We start from the raw sequence: 23908 nt of genomic DNA on the forward strand, positions 1-23908 counted from the left end.
CAGTTGTGGACGGTCGTAATCACACTGTTATTACGGAAAATGCCCTTACTTATTGAGTCGCTTATTAATGGACATATTGATATTGAGATATTATTTAAAGTTAAAGTGACTTTCAAAAAAGATATTACTTGTCAGAACTGATAAAGAACTCGAAATAATCAATGACGGCACTCGAGAAGAAGAAGTCAGAATAAATTAGCACATGGCCCGTCAGCTACTGGCACTGAAACATCATCGTCTCGTCGCCGTAATTATTATTATTACTATTAATACACCGTATTATAATCATTTGCATGACGTGTTTTCTTACGTGTTTTACACATACGTCAAAGAATAGACTTTAAAAGGTTAAAAATTAGAGCTATTCAAATAAAATAATTTCAAATTTTATCTTTAGTTACATGACATAGGCCTATCAGTTTGCGGTATGTAGTCACTTAAGTTTTAGAATATTAAAATTTAACTTAAATGCACAATCTATATCAACAGTGGATATACTTTAGCTGTGTATAATAAACACGTGTTTTCTTTATGTTTTCATGACAAATTTTGGCAAGTATTCTATAAATTTTTTCAACGAGGGTGGCGCGAAAGCATGGACTCATCCAGTTACCCAAGGCAATTACATATTTATTGCCAAAATATTTAAACAAGGCATGATATTTAAACACAGCAAAAATGAATATAAAAATGGTGAAGAAAAGCCATTAAAGGCATTGTAACTAAGGACACTTATGGAGCCTGATTCAAATCTAATAGCTATTACATTACAGATTAGACGCCGCGGCTGCTGCCGTTGGGTTCCCAGTGCACGAGCTGTCTCCCTCCCTGGGGTTCAGCCCTCTGATGGGCTAATCATGTTCACCCCAAACCAAAATTACAGCTGATTGTTTTACCGATTATTTTCTCCAACTTTTAATTTCTTCTTTCTAAAGGATCATTGCCCGCGGTAATTGCAAAAGACCCGTCCTTGTATTTGTCACTCGCCCTATATAAAAGGAAAAAATAATCTCATTTTGTTTCGCCTTTTTCGTTAAATGAGCTTTGATTCGCTTCCCGTTTTTACTATTACCGCTTAACTGTGAAACAGAGAAAAACTAAAATTCAACATGAAACGATGCAATTAAATAATTAACAAGATTGATGGCGACATATCAATTTTAAAAATCAATATTTAACTAAAAAGTTATACCGAGCACCACCCCCCCCCCCCCCAAAAAAGATAATATTTATGTAATACCCGAAAATACTAATATCTTGAGGACGCTAAATGATTAATAGGCATTGAAATAAGTATTTATATTGGCTTTGAAAAATTGTCTAAAGGAAAACTAAAATTCTGAGATGTGAATATATGTTGATATTAGTAATAATTATCCTTGGCAAAATAAAACATTTTTCCATTTGCGTTACTTTATTGGCCTGTAAAGTGCTATAAAATCAAAAGACAGCAAACGTAGAGCTTGATATAAAACACTTAAATATTTTTTAAAGCAAACGTGGGGTTCAGTCGCTGTGTAATTATTTAAAGAGACTACCGTCATTATCACAATCGCACCCCCTTTTGACCCCCGTCCAGAAACGAAAGAGGCAGGGAAAAAATAAGCCTATTTAGATGCTTTCCAGTCGAGTGGAGTTCCGCTGAAACAGAGCTGACAGCTAAGTATATCATAAAGTACATCATCCCTCACTCTCCGCTCCGACGTGCTCCCTCTCCCGCTCACGGACGGAGATTACAGGCTATTAGAAGCACGGGATTAATTTGTAGCCAATTACAATCCGCCGTTGAATATGAATGCATAAATAAGGCGCCGTCTGTGTGCGTGTGCACGTGTGTGTGTGTGTGTGTGTGTGTGTGTGTGCGCGCCCGTTCGGGGAGGGGGACACGCCGTAGGGACATAAATGGTGTAAGGTCCTGAGGGGACTGTTAAAACTCAAAAAAGGTGTGGAGCAGGGGAGATCAGCATCCAGCAGTGGACCACCACCTCCTGGTTTTGCCGGGGATCTCTGCTACTACTTCACGAGGATTCGACAAAGATCCATAGCTCTGCACAAGTATTGTATTGCATAGCTGATTTTCTGAATTTCTTTTTTAAATATACCCTCATATGTTTTATTGTCCTTTTAATTCTTTTTAGATTGTAGAGACGGTCGCCGTTTCTTTGATCAGTAATTAAATTCGCAACTGTCCAGAAGATTGCTCTACCATCTGGTAGGGAGCCATGAATCGGGACAAGGTTCAGTTGGGTGACATCTCCATTGTTCCTCAGGCGACCGGTGTGGCTTCCCAGACCGCTGTGGTGGTGGCCGCCTCTGAGAGCATGGACAGCCACGGTGAGAAGCGGCTGTCTGCCAGCGAGCTGTCGGTCTTCTCCTGCCCTGCGAGCAGAGACAGGCTCACAGCGGACAGTCGAGAAAACTCGCCTAGACAGGAGCCAGTCGTGGTCGTTCCCCCAACCGTTCATCGGACAACCTCCTTCTCTGTTCTGGACATTTTGGACCCAAATAAATTTACGAGTAAAAGGCAACAGCCGAACCGGACAGGCAGCACCTACTCAATCGGGACAGAGAACAGAGTTAACGAAGATTCAGCTATTGCGATTGATCCAAAATCATACGCGGAAGACTATGAGAGTTGTAAAAAGCCAACAGCATTATTAAGTAAGTGAAGCTTTTGCATTTGAACCGTTTGTGGTACTAATTTAATCAGAATTCATGTTCGATTGGCTGATTTTCTATTTAAAAGTGTGATTATTAAATTTATCTTAAAATGCGAATAAATCGGTTTTCCCGAGAATGTCACGTTGTATTTTAAAAAAACCTTGCACGTCGATATTAAACGCAAGAAAGCCTTCAGCTGAAAATGTTTGTATGTGACTAATGCAAGTCAGGAGAAAAGTATACACGAAAAAAATGATAAAAGATTGAACAATGAGTTCTGTTTTAATGTTAGTTTCCTTTACAAATTCAAACAAAGCAGGAAGTTATTTTTTTAAAGTAGGCCTAAAATAGATCTATAGCCTCTTCTTTAATAGTGAATTAATACAGTTTTATATGCTACGTAATTTTAGAAAACATACAGTAAAGCAACAAGTTAATAATAAAATATCTGAAGTTATTACAGAATTAGCATAAAGATATTACCGAACATAAATAATTAACAAACTTCCTAAAAATAAGATTTGTTCACACTGCGTTCTTATGATGCAATGCCCAGTTGTCTATTACGTTTCCTGTAACTATACCATCATACTTGCAAACGAAAATTCAAGACTTAAAAAAAATCGAAAACACGTATGAAAAAAAACAAGTTGTTATGTCAAATTAGTTTTGCATGCCAAGTATTTCCTTCTAACTTGTCTTTTTTGGTGCATCTAATAGACTAAACACATCTTACAGCTGAGAGATTTTTTAAATAAGTTGACTGACTGTGTTATCAAAACACTACTGAGGTTAAATATACCTTTGAAATAAAACAGTAATGATAAACATTAAACAGCACACGTTATACAATAAATAAATGTTTGTCAAACGAATGTAGTCTACTCTTTCCAGATGCTAAGCTGTACAAAATATTATTTTATGCAAATGAGCCGGCATCATTTGGGAAGCTTTGATGCTGACGTGAGTGAATTTGGTTTGCCTCCCTTTCGGTTCGTCTTCATGCACAAAACAGACTAATTGTGAGAAAGACGCTGGTAAAAAAAAAAAACAAAAAAAAAACAATTAAATTCTTTCGATTACATTTAAGGTAAAATGTGCTTAGCAGCGTTAAAGAGGCACGATAATGAGTGAAATCGCCCTAAAGAGACATGTAGGACGGCCTGGTCGATATCCTATTATCGAATTGTGCGTATCTCTTTCAGGCACCTTGCAAACTCCCCTCCAACATCTAAATTATAGGGTCAAAATTCAGATAATTACTCGATTAAAACCTATTATACTTATTAAGGAAGGTTATTGATCGAAGGTTGTCTGCTTTCCAAAGAGACGTGAGATTGCTTTTCCCGTCTCGTTCAAAATCAAAACTAAGTCATTTTCAATACTGCTTTTCCCTTTACCAGGAAAGAAGACATTTGGAATACTTTTATGCTAAATTGGGGTTTTCAAAAATCGAAGCGATAGATGTATATAGCTACATAGACTACCCAATAATAACAGAAATTCAGACTTCTGACTTTCTGCGAAGTTTTTCTATGGTGTATTAAATGTTAAAATCAAGTCAAGGGTATGAGGGGGAAAAGAATACAACAATTACAACAGTCTACGTACAGTCGATTTAGTGGTAAATTGAGGAATTAATTGGGATTGCTTTATTTACAACTTAAAATAACAAATCCTATCCATATTAAGGATGTAAATTTCGCATTTACATTTCACAAATGCGGAAACCGTTTATACACGTCTTAGACGCATAGGCCTACATGAAATGAGGAAAAAAACTTACTTCAGGTTGAAATATTTTTGCAATACATTTTAATAACGTGGCGGAATCCATTTAGAAAAAAAAAAATATCAGGCTATATTATATATACGCCTATATATATATTTACTATAATTATTTTTAAGGATTACTAAGCTTACGGTATTATGGAATATATACATATATTAAGAGCATATTGTGCTGTGACAAATACATCCTTTGCATGGATTTAAAATAGAATGAAGACACCATGAAGTTGCAGCTATTATACTTTATATTAGCCTATATTAGGTAACATAAGATATTAACTTTTTTCTATTTTGATTATGTCTCACTCCTGTATTTTTGGATGAAGCTAAATATTTAGAAAGGGAAAGTAAGTGAAGTAGTTCTTTTTGTACTTTTTAGCCCTACAATATAGTTAAAATCACATATCTCGTAGTTTGGAAATGTTCGCACAATGATTTGCTGATACATACATTTTTAATAATTCATGTGCTGTTGTTACCTGGTTTCCCCCCAGAAGACGGGTACGCCTTCAAAACGGACGAATGCGAGAACGACTACAGCAGAAGTCCCGACAGCGAGACTCAGGACGAGCTCTGCAGTGAGGAGAGTAGCGCTGGTCTTGCAGGCAATGCGGACTCTGAGCTGTGTCACCATGAGGAGGACGAACCGGGCACCCGGAGTTCCAGTCCCACCGCACAGCAGAATCAACAGAGCGGCCAGAACCAGCAAGCCAAACCGAAAAGGAAGCGATCAGGCTCTGATTCCAAATCGGGCAAACCCCGAAGAGCCCGGACCGCCTTTACCTACGAACAACTTGTGGCTCTGGAAAACAAATTTAAGTCCACTAGGTACCTGTCCGTGTGTGAAAGGCTCAATTTGGCGCTGTCACTCAGTTTAACAGAAACCCAAGTGAAGATCTGGTTTCAGAATCGTCGGACCAAATGGAAGAAGCAGAATCCTGGGGCGGATACTAGCGCTCCTACCGGTGGCGGCGGCGGGGGTCCGAACGGTCCGGGCAATGGACTCGGAAACCTCAGTCCTCTGAGTCCATCTCCCCCCATGACCGGCCATCTGTCAATGCACGCAGGCTACCCGGGTCATGCGCCCGGAGGACTAGTGTGTGCCACACAGCTACCCTTTCTGCCCAGTCCCGCTGTCCTGTCACCTTTCGTCTTAGGATCCCAGACTTACGGGGGGCACGCATTTTACACCCCGCATTTGTAAAGACGATAACAAAGTTGGAAGTACGCCTGTTTTATACAAAACCAGACTTGTTTGTCTGTTAGTTGTAAAAATCCGCCGATTAAAAAAAAAATCAATGAAAGCGTGAAGAATGTTTTGGATCATTGTGGAAAAAATTAAAAGAACAGAACTTTTCGGACTATGTTTCAATGCATCTAATGGACAAATGCATCTAATGCTGAAGATGTTCATGAAGTTTAGTGTCTTCCCGACAAATGTTTCGTTTAGTTTGTCGTGTCTCTTATGGACTATTAATGGCTACAAACTAATTACATATGTTTTTGTATCTGTAAGTTAATTTGATTTTAATTTTGTTAAATTGTATTTTTTTTTGTCTTTGAGCCACATAGACGCGTGTATATTTAATTAACGGTGATACGTATGTAAGTCATCAGTCACACATCTGAATGCATTTTTTAAAAGATTAGAAAAGTGGAATGGTTAAAACAGGTATATTCTGAAAAAAAATATTCATGCCATTTAGGAAGGCACAACATTTTTCATCTGGAATGGCTTATAATACGTATAAGTATTGTTTAATCAAACTGTTTACGATTAGTAGGAAAAATGTAAAGTTATTTTAAAATTTAAGTTTGCCAAATTAATTCCCACGCTATCAAACATTTATTATATTCTGTGTCGTAGGCTTTTAATTTCATTTTGGATTCTCCACAGAAGGATGTAAGCGAACTGACTGTAGCGAAATTCTGCAAATGTTGGAGTGTCACTTAACGACGACTTTGTTGTGTCACCTGAAAAAAAACGAGGCACGTGTCAATCTTATGTATATTGCTTATTATATACTGACGAATTTTTAAATTATTTATTGTAAAATAAAGTGACTCATAATAGATATTGACCAGAAGAGCACTTATACAAAGAGGCAACATTGAATAAATAAACCGGTTAATATGTTGTAAGCAAACACGTGGTATTATTTCCCGTATGAATTTATTCGTATTCGTCACCTGTCTGACTAAAATGACCACAAGTAACTTTGAAAGTGGTAAAAATATTAATGTGATTTCATATGTCTATGTACTCATACTATTAAAGTCACATACGTTTTCTTAAAGTTTAAATTAATAGGCCCAATACAAACACGTGCACGAGAAAAGCTATAGTGGTAAATAAACGATTTATTGCAGTCAACAAAAATGTGCCATATTTGTGCCAATGTCCTATTTCACTTTACACAGAATTAAAAATGTAAAAAAAAAAAAAAACATATCCGGAAGAAAATGTTTTAGTTTCGAATAATGGAAAACGGCCCGTAGATAATTTATAAAAAAAACGACGAGATACTATTAACTATACAACGGATTCCAGATAATTTAAGGTTGGATTACATTTACAATTGTAGAAATAGAATAATTATAGATAAATTAGTTGTTGTTCAGATGCTGTTTTGTTTGTGGCCGCCTGTTGTATTTACTGATATAAAGAATGTATCCAAGCTGTGATCTCCTGAATAACTATTTACTACAAGAAACATGACGCTATACATGGGAAATGGTCGCTAAAATATTTGCCCATTGTGGACGTACCTGAAACATTGTACAACTTACACATTTTATCATTTTTCAAATTGAGGGCATACGCTGTTAACCAGTACAATTATACCATTTAAGTATGTTGGCTTGTAGGAGTCGCAACTTCATCAAATTATGTGATTTTCAAAATAGTAAGTAAGACTACCAATAGAGAATGCAGATATATAAATGAGTAAGAGAGGGCATAGTTTCAGGTTTACATACCAGGCATTTCCAACACTTGAAACACGCACATTTTAAAAAAAAGGGAAAAAATAATTTCTGGGATTTAAAAGTTTTCCTTTATAGGAACGAACAAGCCCCATTCACTTTCAAAAGCCTGAGGACATCTATTACCAGTGCGATATCGACGCCCAGTGCTCATCTAGTTATTTAACTGTTCATGATTTTAATAGACGTGATAGGTACAAAGTTGTCTTTACAATCCGCCCCCCCACCCCCCGAGGTCAGACACAAATGTATTTTATTAATGTCTATAACGGCGAAATACACTGTCAAACGTATTTTTAAATTATTTGTTAATTTAAAAACAAATTATTAATTACCTCATGCAACAGCTCGCTAGAGGTTATTCCTGGCGGATACCGAAGGGTGTACGTGGTTAATGACAGATTTTAAGCACGATAAAATTCAGTCATCATTTACATACAAGCGAAAATATATTTGATGGAGTCTCTTTATGAAGATGGGCAAAGTGACAAGGAATAATTAAAACTACTGGCAAGAGGAATCACTGCAAGAAACACACATCACAGCTTCAAGCTGGAAAACCACGCAAACCCCTAAACAATTCTAATACAGGCTGGAGTTCATATTCGCTAGTTATCTCTATAGATGCATTTCTATACCATGTTTCTTTGCGCTTCCCGAATGAAAAGCAGAACATCCTAATAGTTTTTGAAATAGACTGCATCCTAAGTGCATTATCGTTTATTTCACAGCAGCATCGCCTTACACTCATTCTCAAGCTCATTTAAAAATAAGTTTTTAGATAAAAACCATTTACATACCGCATATTTTCGAAATATAGTAATAATACTAGACACACCTCCAAATGACTGAACGCAAAATTGATTTTTAAAGGATTTAACAGCACGCCTGATGCGCGGCTGCACGGTGGCAGCAGTTTGTGCATCACGTGATTATAATTACTGCGGCTGCTAAAACACCCAGATGACCGCAAGACAAAGAGAAATAGCCACGTGACCGACTTTTAAGATCATCTAACACAAAACGGAAGCGCTGTCCTGTCCCAAAGTCTTCATATATATATATATATATATATATATATATATATATATATATATATATATATATATATATATATATATATATATTACTTTTTGAAAATACGTGGAATGTCTGGTCGTTAGTCTTCTATAGGTTAGCTGAGGGATCGCATGTGTACAGGGGAATTAAGCGTCTGTTAAAAGCGGCATTTACCGTAATTACCTAGTGAAGAGAAAGTCTGAAGTGGCCTGCGCCCATGCAACATTACAGCGGCAGCACGGGCTGAGCGTCTTAGGCGCTGATCGCGTTGCCATTTAAATGCGCAGCACTAGATAATAACCGGCAGGACTCTACCCTCCGCCCAGTTTTATGTATAATTTTTTATATTGATGGTGCTCTATCAAGTGATGGGCCCGCTGGATCTGCCGGGGTATCCGTGTCCCTCCGACACCCCAGATCACAGGAATAACAACCAGTAACTGATTAGGCTGGGAAACGTGGGAGTAAGTTTCAAGATGAACTGCTTTGGCTGCAGGTAGAAATGTCAAGGTGAACCACCCACCCTTAATTCAACGGAGTTTATTGTTTACAACCATTATAAGCAAGATTCCATTAGTCTTGGTTTATACTAACGAAGGAAAACCAGCTCTGCCCATTCATTATAAGCAAGTAAGCTGATTTAAAAATTCAGCTGGCCAACTAGGCTATTAAAACTGATGTATGCAGTCATCCAAAGAAATTTACCTAATCAACTAACCTAACATGTACACATTTCAACTTTGTGTCAACATTTTCAACTTCATGTAAATAAAACGATATATTTGACGGGTCACCTTGTTTAGAAACTGTGAAAATATCAAGTAAAATTTTATTCTTGCATATGACGTGCATTAGCCAACTGCGTTTTGATTACTACGTCCATTAACACGTTGCGTTACAGTAAATGTCCCCCATCTCCTCTGTTGGGTGCATGACAGCTGATGTACTTTCTTTCACTTTCTCTGTTAGATTCACAGAACTTGACATGGTTGGTTGCTACATTTCCCTACTCGCATGGTGTTTTACTCAGTCAGTGATAATCTGCTACAAAGACCTTAACAATAATGACTATGGTAGACTTTGTGTAACAGTAAACAGCTACGCAATGGACATTCAAAGAAAAATAGATCCGTGAAACTTTTTTGTGAAGTTATTGGGTATAATCTATGTTTCAAAATACTGATGCTCGGTTGTAGTTACTAACCGGTTTGAAAATAAATATCTATATCTCTACTTATTGCTCCTGGAGTTCAGTCAAAACATGAATAAATAATAATTATAGTAATAAATAATAATAATTAAGTTCCATTTATACAAGTTACTTCCTCTTACTGATGGATGGCAAATTACACATGCTTGATTAATAGTGCAACACAGTTGATCTGCAGGGTATTCAGACTACCTTAATTAATGAAATATCACGTCTCGCTTACTTATAGCACCATAGCATACTACAGCAGGGCTGGGATGATAATTTCAGTGAAGAGTTGTTTACAAACAAGCTTTCAAAGTCAACAGACAAAGGACAAAGAATGTTACAAAATCTCTTTATCCATCACAAAAATCAGAAAAGGTCAAAACATTTCACATTTAAATCAAGAACCTAACACAGGAAAATACATGATAATCAAAGATGTGTCATTAATTCATATAAAACGTCTATTACTGCAGGTAAGGATAATGATTCAAATTATCGACTTCGATATTTGCTACAACTTAGACGTGCAGCATCAACCGAGTTCATTTATAAATCCTGTCCGTTTGAAGACCAACACGGCTGAAGCTTAATTCAAGGCGTAGCTGAACTGAAGCTTAATTCAAGGCGTAGTTGAACTGAAGCTTAATTCAAGGCGTAGTTGAACTGAAGCTTAATTCAAGGCGTAGTTGAACTGAAGCTTAATTCAAGGCGTAGTTGAACTGGTTGGCAAACTTTTCGTGCTTCCTTTGGTCCATTCGATTCATGGCTTCTGTGACTCGTCTCATGGAGCTCCTGCACAGGATGGGAGAAAAACGGCAGAAAAAAGATGGATAGAGTTTGTATCGCTCTAATGAGATTCTACAGGCCTGGTCTTCAGAGGCTAAGGTCCTAAGAATTTCAGAATTAGCTTCTGGCTCAGAGAAGTCGCCTGGGTGTCCCCCCCGTGCCCCCACGGCTCAACGTGATCGCTCTCCCTCATAAAGACATCTCTCTGAGGAGTGAGGCGGCAACCTTTCCATCCCCCTAGCATACAAGACGGTCAAATACAAAATCAATACCTACAGCACTGTAACATATTCTCCAACATAAGCTTATATTCCCACTGCAGCAAAGGAATCCCATCTCAAACAGGTGTGAGATATATATACATATTACAGTATAGGGATTTTAATGATTCTTCTCTCAGGCCAGGTAATCTGACATTAGTCATTTTTTTACCCACAGCTATGAAGTTCGGTACTCACTTGTTGAAGACCTTTCTCTCAAGCCTGGAGCGAGACGTGTTTGCGCTCTGCTTCAGGTCTGTCAGGTTGGGGTACTTCCTCTTCTTGCCTTTGCCCTTGGACCCTTTCTTGCCCTTCCCGTAGAACCTGGAGGAGCCCAGATCCTCTCCTGTGGCAGCCTCAATCTCTCGCATCAGCTCCCGGTCTCGCCAGTCTGCACCGGAAGGAGCATTAGCGCGTTAGCAACGCGAGACGGCAGGTGTAAACACACCGACAGTCACGCCCCGATCTTCCTTGCCTATCAGCTCCTGAAAGCCCAGAACCTTTGAAACCAGCACGGCAGCCGACCTGAACCGTTCAAGAACTAAAACCTCTGCAGCAATTTAGTATCTACTGGCAAACTCAAGGATGCAACGAAGCCGGGAGTAAAATGAAGGAAAACAGCTTTCAGGAACATTTCGATGGTCATCCTGCTAATTCCGTTGAAAGACAGTATTGCTTAACGACAGGGATACATTCTGAGAACTGCAACATTAAGTGATTTTATCGTTGTGCGATCATCATAGACTGTACTTACACAGATCTAGATGGAACAGCCAACTACACATCAAGGCTATAGTAAATTGTTTATAAGCAGAGTATGGTAAATCATAAACCAGTAGTATAGTTATCATCATTATTGAGTATTTTGTACTGCACATAATTGTATGTCCTACCCTTTTGTACGACTGGCAGAGCAGTAGGTTTGTTTACACCAGCATCACCACAAACACGCAAGTAATGCGTCGTGCTACGATGGTATGATGGCTGCAATGTCGTCAGGCAGCCTGTTTATAATCATGTGGGGCCACCATCATACATACAGGCCATTGCTGACCAAAATGTCGTTATGCGGCTCATGACTGTATTTGATTTCATTTACCACTGTGCTAATAAATAAAGAAACGAAAACCCCGGTTCTGACAAACATCTGGCTTTATCAATCACCTCTCATCCGCCTTTTTGTTTACAAAATGGGGGGCACTGATATTAGTTACAAATTAATTTGGGGAGATGTTTCGATCCCCCTGGGGCAGGGGCCAAAATGCAATCCCCTAATTACAAGCGGCCTGTGATCCCCTTCCTTAAGGCCTGGCTTTTGTTGGGCCTCATTCCCAGCTGTGTGATCAGAGTGGAGTTATTATAAAGCTAAGCTGGGCAAGCCCCCCCCCCCCCCACCCCTCAAGTAGACTCACATATCAGTCAACTGCCCCCTCCACTCACCGCGTCAGAGCAGCACGGCCCACACGCTGCACACACAGCTGTGGCTCTGCCCCCACCAGATGGAGAGAATAAATGGGGCAGAAGCCATCACGAAGGGCAGCCCCACCGCTACCCATAATGCTCAGCTTTCCGCTGTCCAGAGCACAAGACAAAATTGACCTACACTCTCTGGTACTTTCTATGCTGCTGAAACCAATGTAAATACATGTGTCTGTACAGGTTATTCTTCATGCATATTTCTGTGTAATTTTTAATGAATATAAAGAAGCGTACAGGAGTTGTATAATACTGAACAGTATAGCAGCTGAGAAGTCTGTCAAATCTCATTTTTAGCATCATACAACATGATGGGTTTGATTAGCAGAGGGGTAACAATTTTTTTTTTTACTTTTATTATTAATTCATATTAATGTAGGTCCCCAGGCAGCCCGCAGTTTTGGTGTCCCTGACAGTCAGTCAGTTGACCTTTGCCCTTACTGCCGTAACACTCTTCAGAATTATTTAGACAAGAGGATTAAAACGCTATTCTGTCACATTTCATGAAAGAAGCCACTCCAGCAGCCCCCATCAGGTGGGGGGCGGTATTTCTGCTGGCCGCTAATGAAGACGTTAATTGAACAGCTGCCGTAATATCATTTTGAGTGATCCCCAGAGACTCACCATCACGTCCATCTGTTAACCAATTGGCCGATTTTATAGAAAACCTGCACAGTTTTCAGTATTGATTCTTCTGCCATTTTTATAAACTCCTCGCATCGAAGACATTCCAGTATGTTCCAAGAGAAACTACTGAGCCCTACAAAGTAATCAAAAAGGATTGCTTATTTAGGGGGATAATAAGAGGATAATTTCCATTTGAATGCAGCTGATGAAAATATGCACTGCATGCCTTTAAGAAACTCTTTTCTGTGAACAAAGCAGACTCCGATTTCCAAAACAGTCCTCTTAACAATACCCATATAATTACTACGACAAAAGTAAAAAATAAAACACTGCATCCGATATCTTGCAGTTGCTATACCGTTTATCTGTGTGGTAATTAAACAACGATAATAAAAGTACATTTTAAAGGACTGCTTGAGTAAGAACGCAGCGGGTAAATGGCCTGGACTGCGTGATATAAAATAGGCTCATGCTTCACGCAGGGCTTGGCTTGGCTTGGCTTGCAGTCAGGGTCCCTGTGATGGAACGAGGAGCGGCAGGCGGCCTGGGAGGCAGTCGGTAATCCCAGATTAGCCAGGAAGGGCCCGGCTATGCCGGCGAGGCCAGCCGGCACGTCTGGGTGGGCTGGAGGGCTGGCCAGAGACAAAATGTGTGTTTGAGCAAAATAAAGAAACAATTTAAGAGCTTCTGAGGAGAAATCAATACGACGGTAAGCGGGAGAACAGCCTGACGGGCCAGAGCGGCCGGTGGGCGGCTGGGGGGGAGAGAGCCTGGGGGGGGGGGAGAGCTTGGGGGGCCGGTGGCCGGCGGCCAGAGGGCAGGGGCAGGCTGCCAGATCAATACCACACTCACAAAAGATGCTATTTCACAAGCCACTGGTCAACAGTCCCCCCCCCCCCCCCCCCCCCGTTAGCCTGCCCTGATACCTGTTTGTTAACAAGCCACAGGAGCATAGAGACCCAGCAATCCCCCCCCCCCCATCTCCACAGTTTTCATAACTGGTCATTCTTCAATGCGTCTTTTTCTGGACTAAGCTGGTGGTTTTCGCCACCGTAGTGATGGGACTGCAGGTCGAGACTGGATCACTGCAGCATCACATGTGCTGGTGTGGGAGGGGCTCCACATCGGGGACTGGCCCCTCCCAGCAGGACACATTTAGGCCTGAAACGGCTCCTCAGTCAGCGGTGGGGGGTCGTCACTGTCCGTTTACGCATGTAAAACGTGCTTTAAAGCATCCCTGTATGTCTGCGCTTTAATTAATACAGTATAATTATATGTCTTAAAATTAATATCATGTCATAACTGTCAAGTAAATGAATGAAAAATGTGCACAATTCTGACATAATACAGTTCTCATTACCCAACCATAATGTGCATGTTATAAACACATACACTAGTGAATTTTTGTGGTCTGTCAAACACTGACACTTATTAATGAGATTTCAACGAACATGAAGACCCAACTCATTCCCAGCCTTGTACAGATGTGATCTTTGGGGATCCTTCTGTCACCTGTCTAAGTACCACCTATGTTATTGTCAACTTGGGTGTCATGCTATCTTGAAAATCCCCTGCTTTTTTGAAATTCACAGCCTGTTAGCCTGACTCGGCTGCGGTTAAGACACGAAAGAGGAGTCAAAAGGCATTTTCCACACAATTTACTCTGGCTGCTTTCGTACATATAGCAGAATCCAGTGGACTTAAACTCTGACCCTGAGACACTGTCAAATGAGGCATTCAAAAATGCTCCCTCTATATTTACTATATGACTTGTGCTATATGAACAGGGTCTTATTCAACATTGAGTCTAACGAGTTCACGCTTCCTTGACAAATCTAACCCAAACACAAGGCCTACAGCCTAGCCACATTAACCAGCCCACAATTCACTGTCCTCATCCTTTGCCCACAGAGGATAAGATCTCTTAAACTTCACAAAAACCTATTCAGGTTTCCTGCATGGAGAAGGACAAAAAACCAGCTAGCGATATTTGTGCACAACCATTATTTTGAGCAATAATAAACAAAAACAAAAAAAACAAGTAAATCTCAGAGATAATATAAAATATCTAAACTAGCGAGGGAAGGATAAATTAAACTGTGGTACTAGTTAGACAAACATAGGGAACAGATGATTTTAATATCACCTGGATAGAGATTACAAGCTCCGCTACTTTTTAATGATGTGATTGTGGTTTGCATTTATTTTGCTTATCGGTTACATTCGATTTCTTCACGTCTGTGTGGGAGCGCAGTGAGCGCGCAGCTGATGTTGCATGATCTGGTTGGGATATGGGCTTCCGATCGGCGATAACAGCAACAACACGCAAAAGTACATTTTTGCCAAATAGAAACCGGAAAAATATTTGATCATGAAGCTTTAAAAAAAAAAAAAAAAAAAAAATAGATGCTCTTCTCCAAAGCAAAACTGTGGGAGGTAATACAAACCAAGGGTACAATTTTCAGTTCATTTCCCAAACAGCCTCTGCAGTGCTCTGGTGATGTTTTTAAACCCTAACCCTGTCCATTACATTCTGTGTTTCCAGAATGTTCTTAAATTATAAATGGCCAGAGTGCAGAAGAACAGCAGCAGGAAGGAGGTTTTACCTGGCTGCTCCTCCACACGCTTCATCCTCTCCTCTTCCAGACGGGCCGCGTCCGCCGGATTGACAGGCCTCCCCAGCTCGTCCCGAGGAACAATCACCCCGTGAAAAGGACACTGCAAGGAGAAAGGCTGATTAGACCCCCAAGCAACTATAATTAATGTCTGTTTGTCCATCCATCCGTCTGTCCATCCGTCCGTCTGTCCATCCGTCCCATCCCTTCCCATCCCATCCCATCCCATCCCATCCAATTGTGTTATGTTAAAAAAAACACCCTGGTTGATGATACGCAGAGTAAATATACTCAGCAAAAAAAGAAACGTCCCTTTTTCAGGACTGTGTATTTCAACAATAATGTTGTAAAAATCCAAATAACTTTTCCATGCATGTTCAATTAACCATAATCAATTAATTAACATGCACATCTGAATATCACACTCAAACTGCATTAGCCTTGAAGACACCAAGCAAAGTCAGTTAAACCTGGACTAGTCCGTTAGTGCTAGGCTGTTGTGCCGAAGACATTGGAAGTTCATATGTAGACCTGTCACAATCAGATCAAACAATCAGAAGATATGTTGTGGTAATAAATGTTACCACTGGTCAACCTGAAGTATAGCCGTAATAAACTGAAATGTTGTACACTGAGCCCAGGAGTAAACTGGTCAGCTCTGGGTGTCTGTACATCATGGTGTGCAGCTGGCACCTTGGTCCAGACAAGCTAAACAGGATCATTCACAAACTGATCAAAATACTAACAGTTTTGAGCCTAAACAAGATTCATGTTATATGTCAAAACACTACTTAGTAAGGAGGCAAACAGATAAACATGACAGGGATTATCATAAGTCTGTTTATCAAATAAAGATAGCTAGCTGCCCAGCTAGGTAAAAAAAAAATAATGAATTTGACGTTATTAAAATCCTCAGAATAATTGCACTGCTATCATTGTAAAATTATATGTATATTATATACATACATAAAAACTTTATATTCCAAGTAATGGCAATTAAAATTCAGAAAAGATCGTGGAGTGTGGATGATAGCCAGACATCTCATACGGTCGTTTAGCTGTCATGATTCATCTGACCACACTGTAAGAACGACCCGATTAAAACCAGTCTCCAGGGTAACGAATCTCCTTGGAGGATATCTCCATTATTATTTCACTCAGGACTGGTGTTGGCTTTCTAACCAGGTACATCTGCGATGTGATTTTTATGTGACACTATAGAGTCAAACGCAGATTTTCCCACTACAACCAATGAAAAGGCCTGGTGTGAACATATCGGAGTCCGCGGCCGGGAGTCTGTAGCGCGGGTGTCGCGGAGTGGGGCGCTGGCTTGGGGGCCTCACCTTCACGCGGTCCTGCCTCTCGCACAGGCTCCCACTGGGCATGGGCGTCCGGCACTTATGCGAGACGGGCTGGAAGCTGCCTGCGAAGGTGATGAACCGGGACTTCATCTGGGCCGAAAGCTCTTTGTTCTCCACCTCCTCCTGAATCTCGTGGGGAATCCAGAACTGGTGCTGGGAGATGTTCCTGGGAGGAGATGCAGAGGACAGAGCACGATGACGGAGTGTTCAGGGCCATAAATACACCCGCTGACACCTTTATAGAAGAATGACAATACACCTGTGGATAAGGATACAACCTAACTATTACCCAACACAAATAACTCCTCTACACAACATATCCTATAATCCTTATAATACACTTATCTGTATTGACAGAGGGATTTAATGTGTTAATACCTATAAATATAATGACATGCCACTGCTAACTTGATTAGTTTATTCCTGATGTCACCAGTTGGAATCCATTACATATTTCTGAATAGACAATGTTGCCCTCTAGTGGCTATAAATATAGACACTGCAACTGAAACTCAACCCTACCAAATCTGCAGGAAGGAAAAAAATCTGCGACAAATGCAGTTAGGGATAGAAAATTGAGGGATTAGTAAGGGCAGAGGATAGAGAGGTTTGGGATGCAGTAACAGTGGTTTAGTGATGCCGTACTGTGTGATTAGTAAGGGCAGAGGATAGAGAGGTTTGGGATGCAGTAACAGTGGTTTAGTGATACCGTACTGTGTGATTAGTAAGGGCAGAAGATAGAGAGGTTTGGGATGCAGTACCAGGGGGTTAGTGATACAGTACTGTGGGATTAGTAAGGGTAGAGGACAGAGAGGTTTGGGATGCAGTACCAGGGGGTTAGTGATACAGTACTGTGGGATTAGTAAGGGAAGAGGATAGAGAGGTTTGGAATGCAGTTTAGTTTAGTGATATAGTACTGGGAGGTTATGTTCAGAGAAACAGTACTTGAATATTTTGCCGGCAGTGGGCTGCTCCTGTCCCCAGTAATAGAGGTCCACGTCAAACGGGACAACGGGGGCGCGCTCCCTGTCCGCGTCCTGCTTTGCGGCCTCACTTGTGGTCTCCGCCCCTTCACTGGCACCCTGGGAGCTGCTGGGGCTACAGGAAATAGAAGACATGCCATCATCTCAGTAAGAACATTGCCGACACTAACCGTTCAACTATTTTATAAGCTTGTGTAATTCATACAAATTCACTGTATTTTTAAAACAATTACTGTGTGTGTTAAGTGAGCTTGCTACCTCGTTTAGAAGGACAATAAAACTGACTCTGATCACCAGGGGACAGGATCACGAACAGGACTGTGTCTCACCAAGAAGGACGTGGACCTCAGTCAACAGCTACACAGGCCTCATACTCCAATGTGCATGGAGGGACAGGAGCCACATGCACATGTGAGGGGGTGACCGGCCGCGGCGGCAGGGCATGTTACCCGGCAGCCTGGTCAGAGAGGAGGCGCTGTTTGAGCATCCGCAGCGTGGCGGCTGCACAGGTGGGGTCCAGCTCGTCCTCAGTGGCTCTCCTCTTTGGTTGTGGGGTGGGCTGGGTCACTGATCCCGGGGCAGGCTTTGCTGGAGCCACAAACAATGAGGTAACTGGATCCAGACCTAGGCAGAGTAAGCAGAGATGTGATCAGTCACTGGGACCCCATCCCTCCATCCCTCCAGGAGCCTGGAGACTATCCTAGGACGTACAAGGCTGGGGACACCCTGAGCAGAATACCAGGGTGCACACACTCAAACATACAATGTTCAACTTAATTACCTAAACAAACACATGGGAGACCCCAGTACCACCCCAGAAAAAAAAAAAAAACACATCACAGAACCGTCATACATGGCTCAGCACCTTCGGGGAGGGTTCTCCAGCAGCCCCAATAGGCAAGCTACTCCAGACCCAGCCTACAGATTGACTTCTGGGGGTCCTAGTGCCCTGTTAACTGCGATTAGCGCCTGCTCTGCCCCTAACATGGGTGGCCAGCTGGAATTCACCTGGGCCAGCTGTAAGAGCGGGGTGAAGCTTAACGGGGAAACGGAGCTCCAAGGAAAGCCCGACCCTCCAATCCGGCCCGAGCTCAGGGACCAAATTAAAAGCGACAATTTCTTTACGGGGCAGTTGCTTCACTTCGATTGCTGGGCGAGACACCTGACCCCTGAGTGTCCACCCCCACCACACAGATGAAGACAGAAGAAACGAAGACTGACGTATCCGTGTGGATCAGTCTGCTGTCTGCAGCCACAGCTACCGGCCGGACAGATGGAGCAGGAGGCGGAGCATGTGCATGAAGGCACCAGTGGCACTGCCGGTCCTGCCGAGAGTATGTCCAGCGGCACTGCCGGTCCTGCCGAGAGTATGTCCAGCAGCACTGCCGGTCCTGCCAAGGGCATCTCCAGCGGCACTGCCGGTCCTGCCGAGAGTATGTCCAGCGGCACTGCCGGTCCTGCCGAGAGTATGTCCAGCGGCACTGCCGGTCCTGCCGAGAGTATGTCCAGCGGCACTGCCGGTCCTGCCGAGAGTATGTCCAGCGGCACTGCCGGTCCTGCCGAGGGCGTCTCCAGCGGCACTGCCGGTCCTGCCGAGAGTATGTCCAGCGGTCCTGCCGGTCCTGCCGAGGGCGTCTCCAGCGGCACTGCCGGTCCTGCCGAGAGTATGTCCAGCGGCACTGCCGGTTCTGCCGAGGGCGTCTCCAGCGGCACTGCCGGTCCTGCCGAGGGCGTCTCCAGCGGCACTGCCGGTCCTGCCGAGGGCGTCTCCAGACTCCTCTCTATCATAATGTCTCCATGAATACAAGCAGCACGAGGGATAGATGATGTCCAGCAGAGTCTGGCCCACACACAGGGACACGCTGACGGGGCCCATCTGCAGGATGGGGGGGACCAAGGTGCCAGCCGGACACCACGATGTACAGGCAACCAGAGCTGACAAGCTGGACCTTCCTCACTGAATTATAACCCAGCTTCTGCAATCCTCGCAACCTAAGTCCAGGCTGGGCACCTGATGTATCATATCCTAATTGCACTGGAATTGCATTCCAGTGTTGCACTGTATCCATTATTATACTGCTGTTGCTTGGCAGCATAAAAAAATGCATATTAAATTCCTTTATACATCCGACAGACTAGTACAGGCGGATGACATAACGCTGGGAAATCAATGTGTTCCAATGGCCGCAAGGGGGGATGCTGTTAGCACTGAAAAACATTTACCAATAAAACATAATAGCATGACGTACTGCAACGTACCAAAATTAAATATGTGAAAATCAAATTAATATCAATAACCATTACTGGGATAATGATGGATTGCTGCCACGCCTATTGGCAAAACGCCCACAGCATTTCACAGCCAGTCTACCTTGGTGACAAAGCCGGCGGTGGCATCCGTCACCGTGAGGAGCCCGTTCCCGGTGTTCCCCGTTAACCCCACATGCTTCATCTCCCTGATTCATCACGTCACAGCAGGCTGCAGCCGGAGGCTCTGTGGCCGCACGGTGAAATACTCCCAAATCCCTTCTTTTTCTGTTCAAATTGACCAAAATGGCAGCTATTTGTCTGAAGCAATAAAATTTCAGTGTTAAAGGGATAAATCAATAGCAGGAAATAAGGAGGCCTGGCCGGCAGGCTGAGCGGCCGCCCGGCGCCTCGCTGCGCCATCGATTTCCCCGAGTTCAGCAGGCCTTGTAATTAAAATGTAAATTTGAGAAAGAGATTATGTCCTGACAGAGACTCTAGGATTAAGGCCGAGATAAAAGATCTGCTGTGAAAGGCAGAGTGCAGGAATGGAAAGGAAACGGTAGCTCTGGCTGCGAGAGACGGCCTTCAGCGGGCCAGGACCCCCTGGGCGCGGTGGGGGGGCGCGGTGAGGGCAGGCCCTGCTATGGCAGCACCGCGCAGAACCGCTGTGGTCTCACACACATTTACCCTTATACACGTCTGCTATTCATCTGTAATGAGTGATACAACAGAATCCGGCCCGCTGTGGTTTAAGGCCGTCTCTCCCCTTTAACACGCAGGTCACAGTCCTTCATGTTCATACTAGACAGACCCACATGCTAAATGAGGAGCAGGCCGCTTGAACAGCTGTCAGACAGTGATATTATGAGGTTGCGGCCAGACAGGCCCGACCCGGGATCAGCGTATCCCAATTTAGCTGGTCAGGGCTGACCTGGGATCAGTGAGAGCTGACTGAGGCACCCTGTTTTCCGCTCATGTGAAGAGGCAGGTGGGAGATGTAAATACCAGCCTGAGGCTAATGAGCGCTCATTAGCAGCCCCGCACTGTTAACTTGGCACGGTGCGGCCCGTCGTTACGGGCCTCGCTAATCAGGCTCTCCCATTGGCCGCAGCGCTGATGGATGGCTTAAGCTGGCGGAGAAAATGCTCCAACTGATAACCGGGTCCGTCCCAAATACCTGAGCAAACAGTGGCTGCGACCATCAGACGAAAAGATGCAAAAACTGATGCAAATAAACTGCAAATAAACGAATAAATGCATCAGTTATGGGAGTAAACTCTCCACCAGCTATGCAGGGCATGTTTGACACCAAAACCAGAAACGCAGATATTTAAGCCACGTCAGCCACTGTTAATTTAGCTAGTGGAATAAAACCCAACACGATGTCAGCATTTCCTGCTAAATTTGCGTTTATACTAACAGCATAGTTTCTGCTACCGACTTGCTTGTTTTGCGATCAACTTGTTATTAGAGATGCACCGATGGCAAGTTTCTTGGCCGATTCTGATTTCCGAATTTTTTTTTGGAAGTGTGACCTGCCCATGTCGATTTTTGCCGATTCCGATTTTCTTTCCAAGAACTGTAACTGTCAGCATATGCAAACAAAAACCAACTTTTCTTCAACGCAATATTTTTTCCAAAATAAAAGAAATTGTTAAACTTCACTCAAACTGCACTGAGTTACAGGATCTTCTCTCACGTAAACAAGTCTCAAACAAAAGTGCTCTGTGACTGGAAAGAGGTGCAAATTATTAACTGAAAACGAGCTGCTGTACACCTAACTTTACCAAACAAGAGCAGGCGCAACAGATTTAAACAACAAAACTAATGTCAGTTACTGGTATCATTTTCCAGTATGTTTAAATTCAACAGATAACACGACGTTGACCTTTTTCTCTTTTTTACTCGTCTTAAAATAAAGTCTTTAGGTTACAAAACCTCCAAATAAAACTGAAGTGTGCTATACTCTTCCAAATAATAATAGGTGCAGGGTAATATTATTAATACCATGCACATATGCACATAAAATTCTTACATCGCTAGTAAGTTAGATTAAGATCAGGCTTTTCCATACCTTCATACTGTACAGTTGTGACCAAAAGCTTTGAGAATGACCCAAGTATCAGTTTTCACAAAGTTTGCAGCTTCAGTGTTTGTAGATCTTTTTGTCAGATGTTTCTATGGTATAGTGAAGTATAATTACAAGCATTTCATAAGTGTCAAAGGGATCAATTGACAATTACATTACATTTACGTAAAGAGTTAATATTTGCAGTGTTGGCCCATCTTTTCAAGACATCTGCAATTCACCCTGGCAGGCTGTCAATCAACTACTGGGTCAAATCCTGACTGATGGCAGCCCATTCTTGCATAATCAATGCTTGGAGTTTGTCAGAATTTGTGGGTTTTTGTTTATCCACCTGCCTCTTGAGGATTGACTACAAGGTCTCAATGGGATTAAGGTCTGGGGAGTTTCCTGGCCATGGACCCAAAATGTCGATGTTTTCTTCCCCGAGCCACTGAGTTATCACTTTTGCCTTATGGCACGGTGCCCATCATGCTGGAAAAGGCATCGTGCGTCACCAAACTGTCCTTGGATGGTTGGGAGAAGTTGCTCTTGGAGGATGTTTTGGTACCATTCATTATTCATGGCTGTGTTCTTAGGTAAAATTGTGAGTGAGCCCACTCCCATGGCTGAGAAGCAACCCCACACATGAATGGTCTCAGGATGCTTTACTGCTGGCATGACACAGGGCTGATGGTAGTGCTGTACCTTTTGTAGAATATCAGTCTGTCCCTGATGTTTTTCTTGGAGAGAAGTGGCTTCTTTGCTGCCCTTCTTGACACCCGGCCATCATCCAAAAGTCTTCTCCTCACTGTGTGTGGAGATGCACTCACACCTGTCTGCTGCCATTCCTGAGCAAGCTCTGCACTGGTGGTGCCCCGATCCCACAGCTGAACCAACTTTAGGAGATGGTCCTGGTGCTTGCTGGACTTCCTTGGGCACCCTGAAGCCTTCTTCACAACAATTGAACCTCTGTCCTTGAAGTTCTTGATGAACCGATAAATGGTTGATTTAGGTACAATCTTACTAGCAGCAATATCCTTGCCTGTGAAGCCCTTTTGTGAAACTCAATATATCAATATTCTCAAAACTTTTGGCCACGGTTATACGGACATTATTGCGCAGGGGTTTAAAGTTTTGCTAAAACTTTTTTTTCTGTCATAGCAAAAACCTTAGCTAGCTTTGCAATTTTAACGGTTATTTCTTTTGAAGATTATCTAGCATATACACTCACCTAAAGGATTATTAGGAACACCTGTTCAATTTCTCATTAATGCAATTATCTAATTAACCAATCACATGGCAGTTGCTTCAATGCATTTAGGGGTGTGGTCCTGGTCAAGACAATCACTGTGGCTTTACATCAGGGTTCTTGCAGGTTTCAGTAAGTTAAATTTGAGACCTTTTTAAGACCATTATGAGTAAAATTTAAGACCAACACGATGCATTACTAGAAACATTCTAATGATACCAGAAATTCTCATATTTTATGTCACTCATATCCTTAGCCCAACATCCACATATCATATGTGTTCACAAAGTGTGTTTTAATAAGTTCACATGTGTTTAAAGCATGTGGGAGGGGTATTTTAAGGCTTAAACGATAAAAAAGTTTATGTATATGGTGTTTCTATATCGCGGATTTTCACCTATGGCTGATGGGTCTGGAACGTAACTTCCTGTTGTGGCTGAGCGTGCACCTGACGTCAGTGGCTGAACGTGCACGTTCTGCAGCCAGACCCTTCTCAAACTGTTTGTTTGCCTAGCTGCAGTGATTACGCAATGGGATTT

At 42.3% G+C, this 23908-nt stretch overlaps 2 protein-coding genes across 4 annotated transcripts in view; one reads left to right on the plus strand and one right to left on the minus strand.

Moving 5' to 3' along the window:
- The first annotated feature begins 1978 nt into the window (after nucleotides 1-1978).
- nkx1.2lb (NK1 transcription factor related 2-like,b) lies at nucleotides 1979-5656 on the plus strand. The gene is made up of 2 exons (XM_023800059.2): nucleotides 1979-2661; nucleotides 4947-5656. Exons 1-2 carry the CDS (start codon nucleotides 2223-2225, stop codon nucleotides 5654-5656), a joined length of 1149 nt encoding a protein of 382 aa, XP_023655827.1. The 5' UTR covers nucleotides 1979-2222.
- Nucleotides 5657-10027: 4371 nt separating this feature from the next.
- Nucleotides 10028-23908, minus strand: part of uvssa (UV-stimulated scaffold protein A) — a 34890-nt gene continuing 21009 nt past the window's right edge. For all 3 annotated transcript variants that reach the window (XM_023800002.2, XM_072718564.1, XM_072718565.1), the window contains 6 exons: nucleotides 18252-18426; nucleotides 17765-17917; nucleotides 16802-16985; nucleotides 15450-15561; nucleotides 10939-11131; nucleotides 10028-10486 (listed from right to left, as the gene is read on the minus strand). In XM_023800002.2, the coding sequence (XP_023655770.2) occupies nucleotides 10393-10486; nucleotides 10939-11131; nucleotides 15450-15561; nucleotides 16802-16985; nucleotides 17765-17917; nucleotides 18252-18426 (911 nt within the window). In that variant the 3' untranslated portion in view covers nucleotides 10028-10392. The remainder of the gene's footprint in view (nucleotides 10487-10938; nucleotides 11132-15449; nucleotides 15562-16801; nucleotides 16986-17764; nucleotides 17918-18251; nucleotides 18427-23908) is intronic.

Source organism: Paramormyrops kingsleyae, chromosome 12 (assembly GCF_048594095.1).
Source record: "Paramormyrops kingsleyae isolate MSU_618 chromosome 12, PKINGS_0.4, whole genome shotgun sequence".
Lineage (NCBI taxonomy): Eukaryota > Metazoa > Chordata > Actinopteri > Osteoglossiformes > Mormyridae > Paramormyrops > Paramormyrops kingsleyae.

Bases quoted from the DNA above. Each gene is read 5' to 3' on its own strand.
- nkx1.2lb (XM_023800059.2), top strand. From the start codon at position 2,223: ATGAATCGGGACAAGGTTCAGTTGGGTGACATCTCCATTGTTCCTCAG. The intron at 2,662-4,946 runs GTAAGTGAAGCT...GTTTCCCCCCAG, and splicing joins AAAGCCAACAGCATTATTAA to AAGACGGGTACGCCTTCAAA.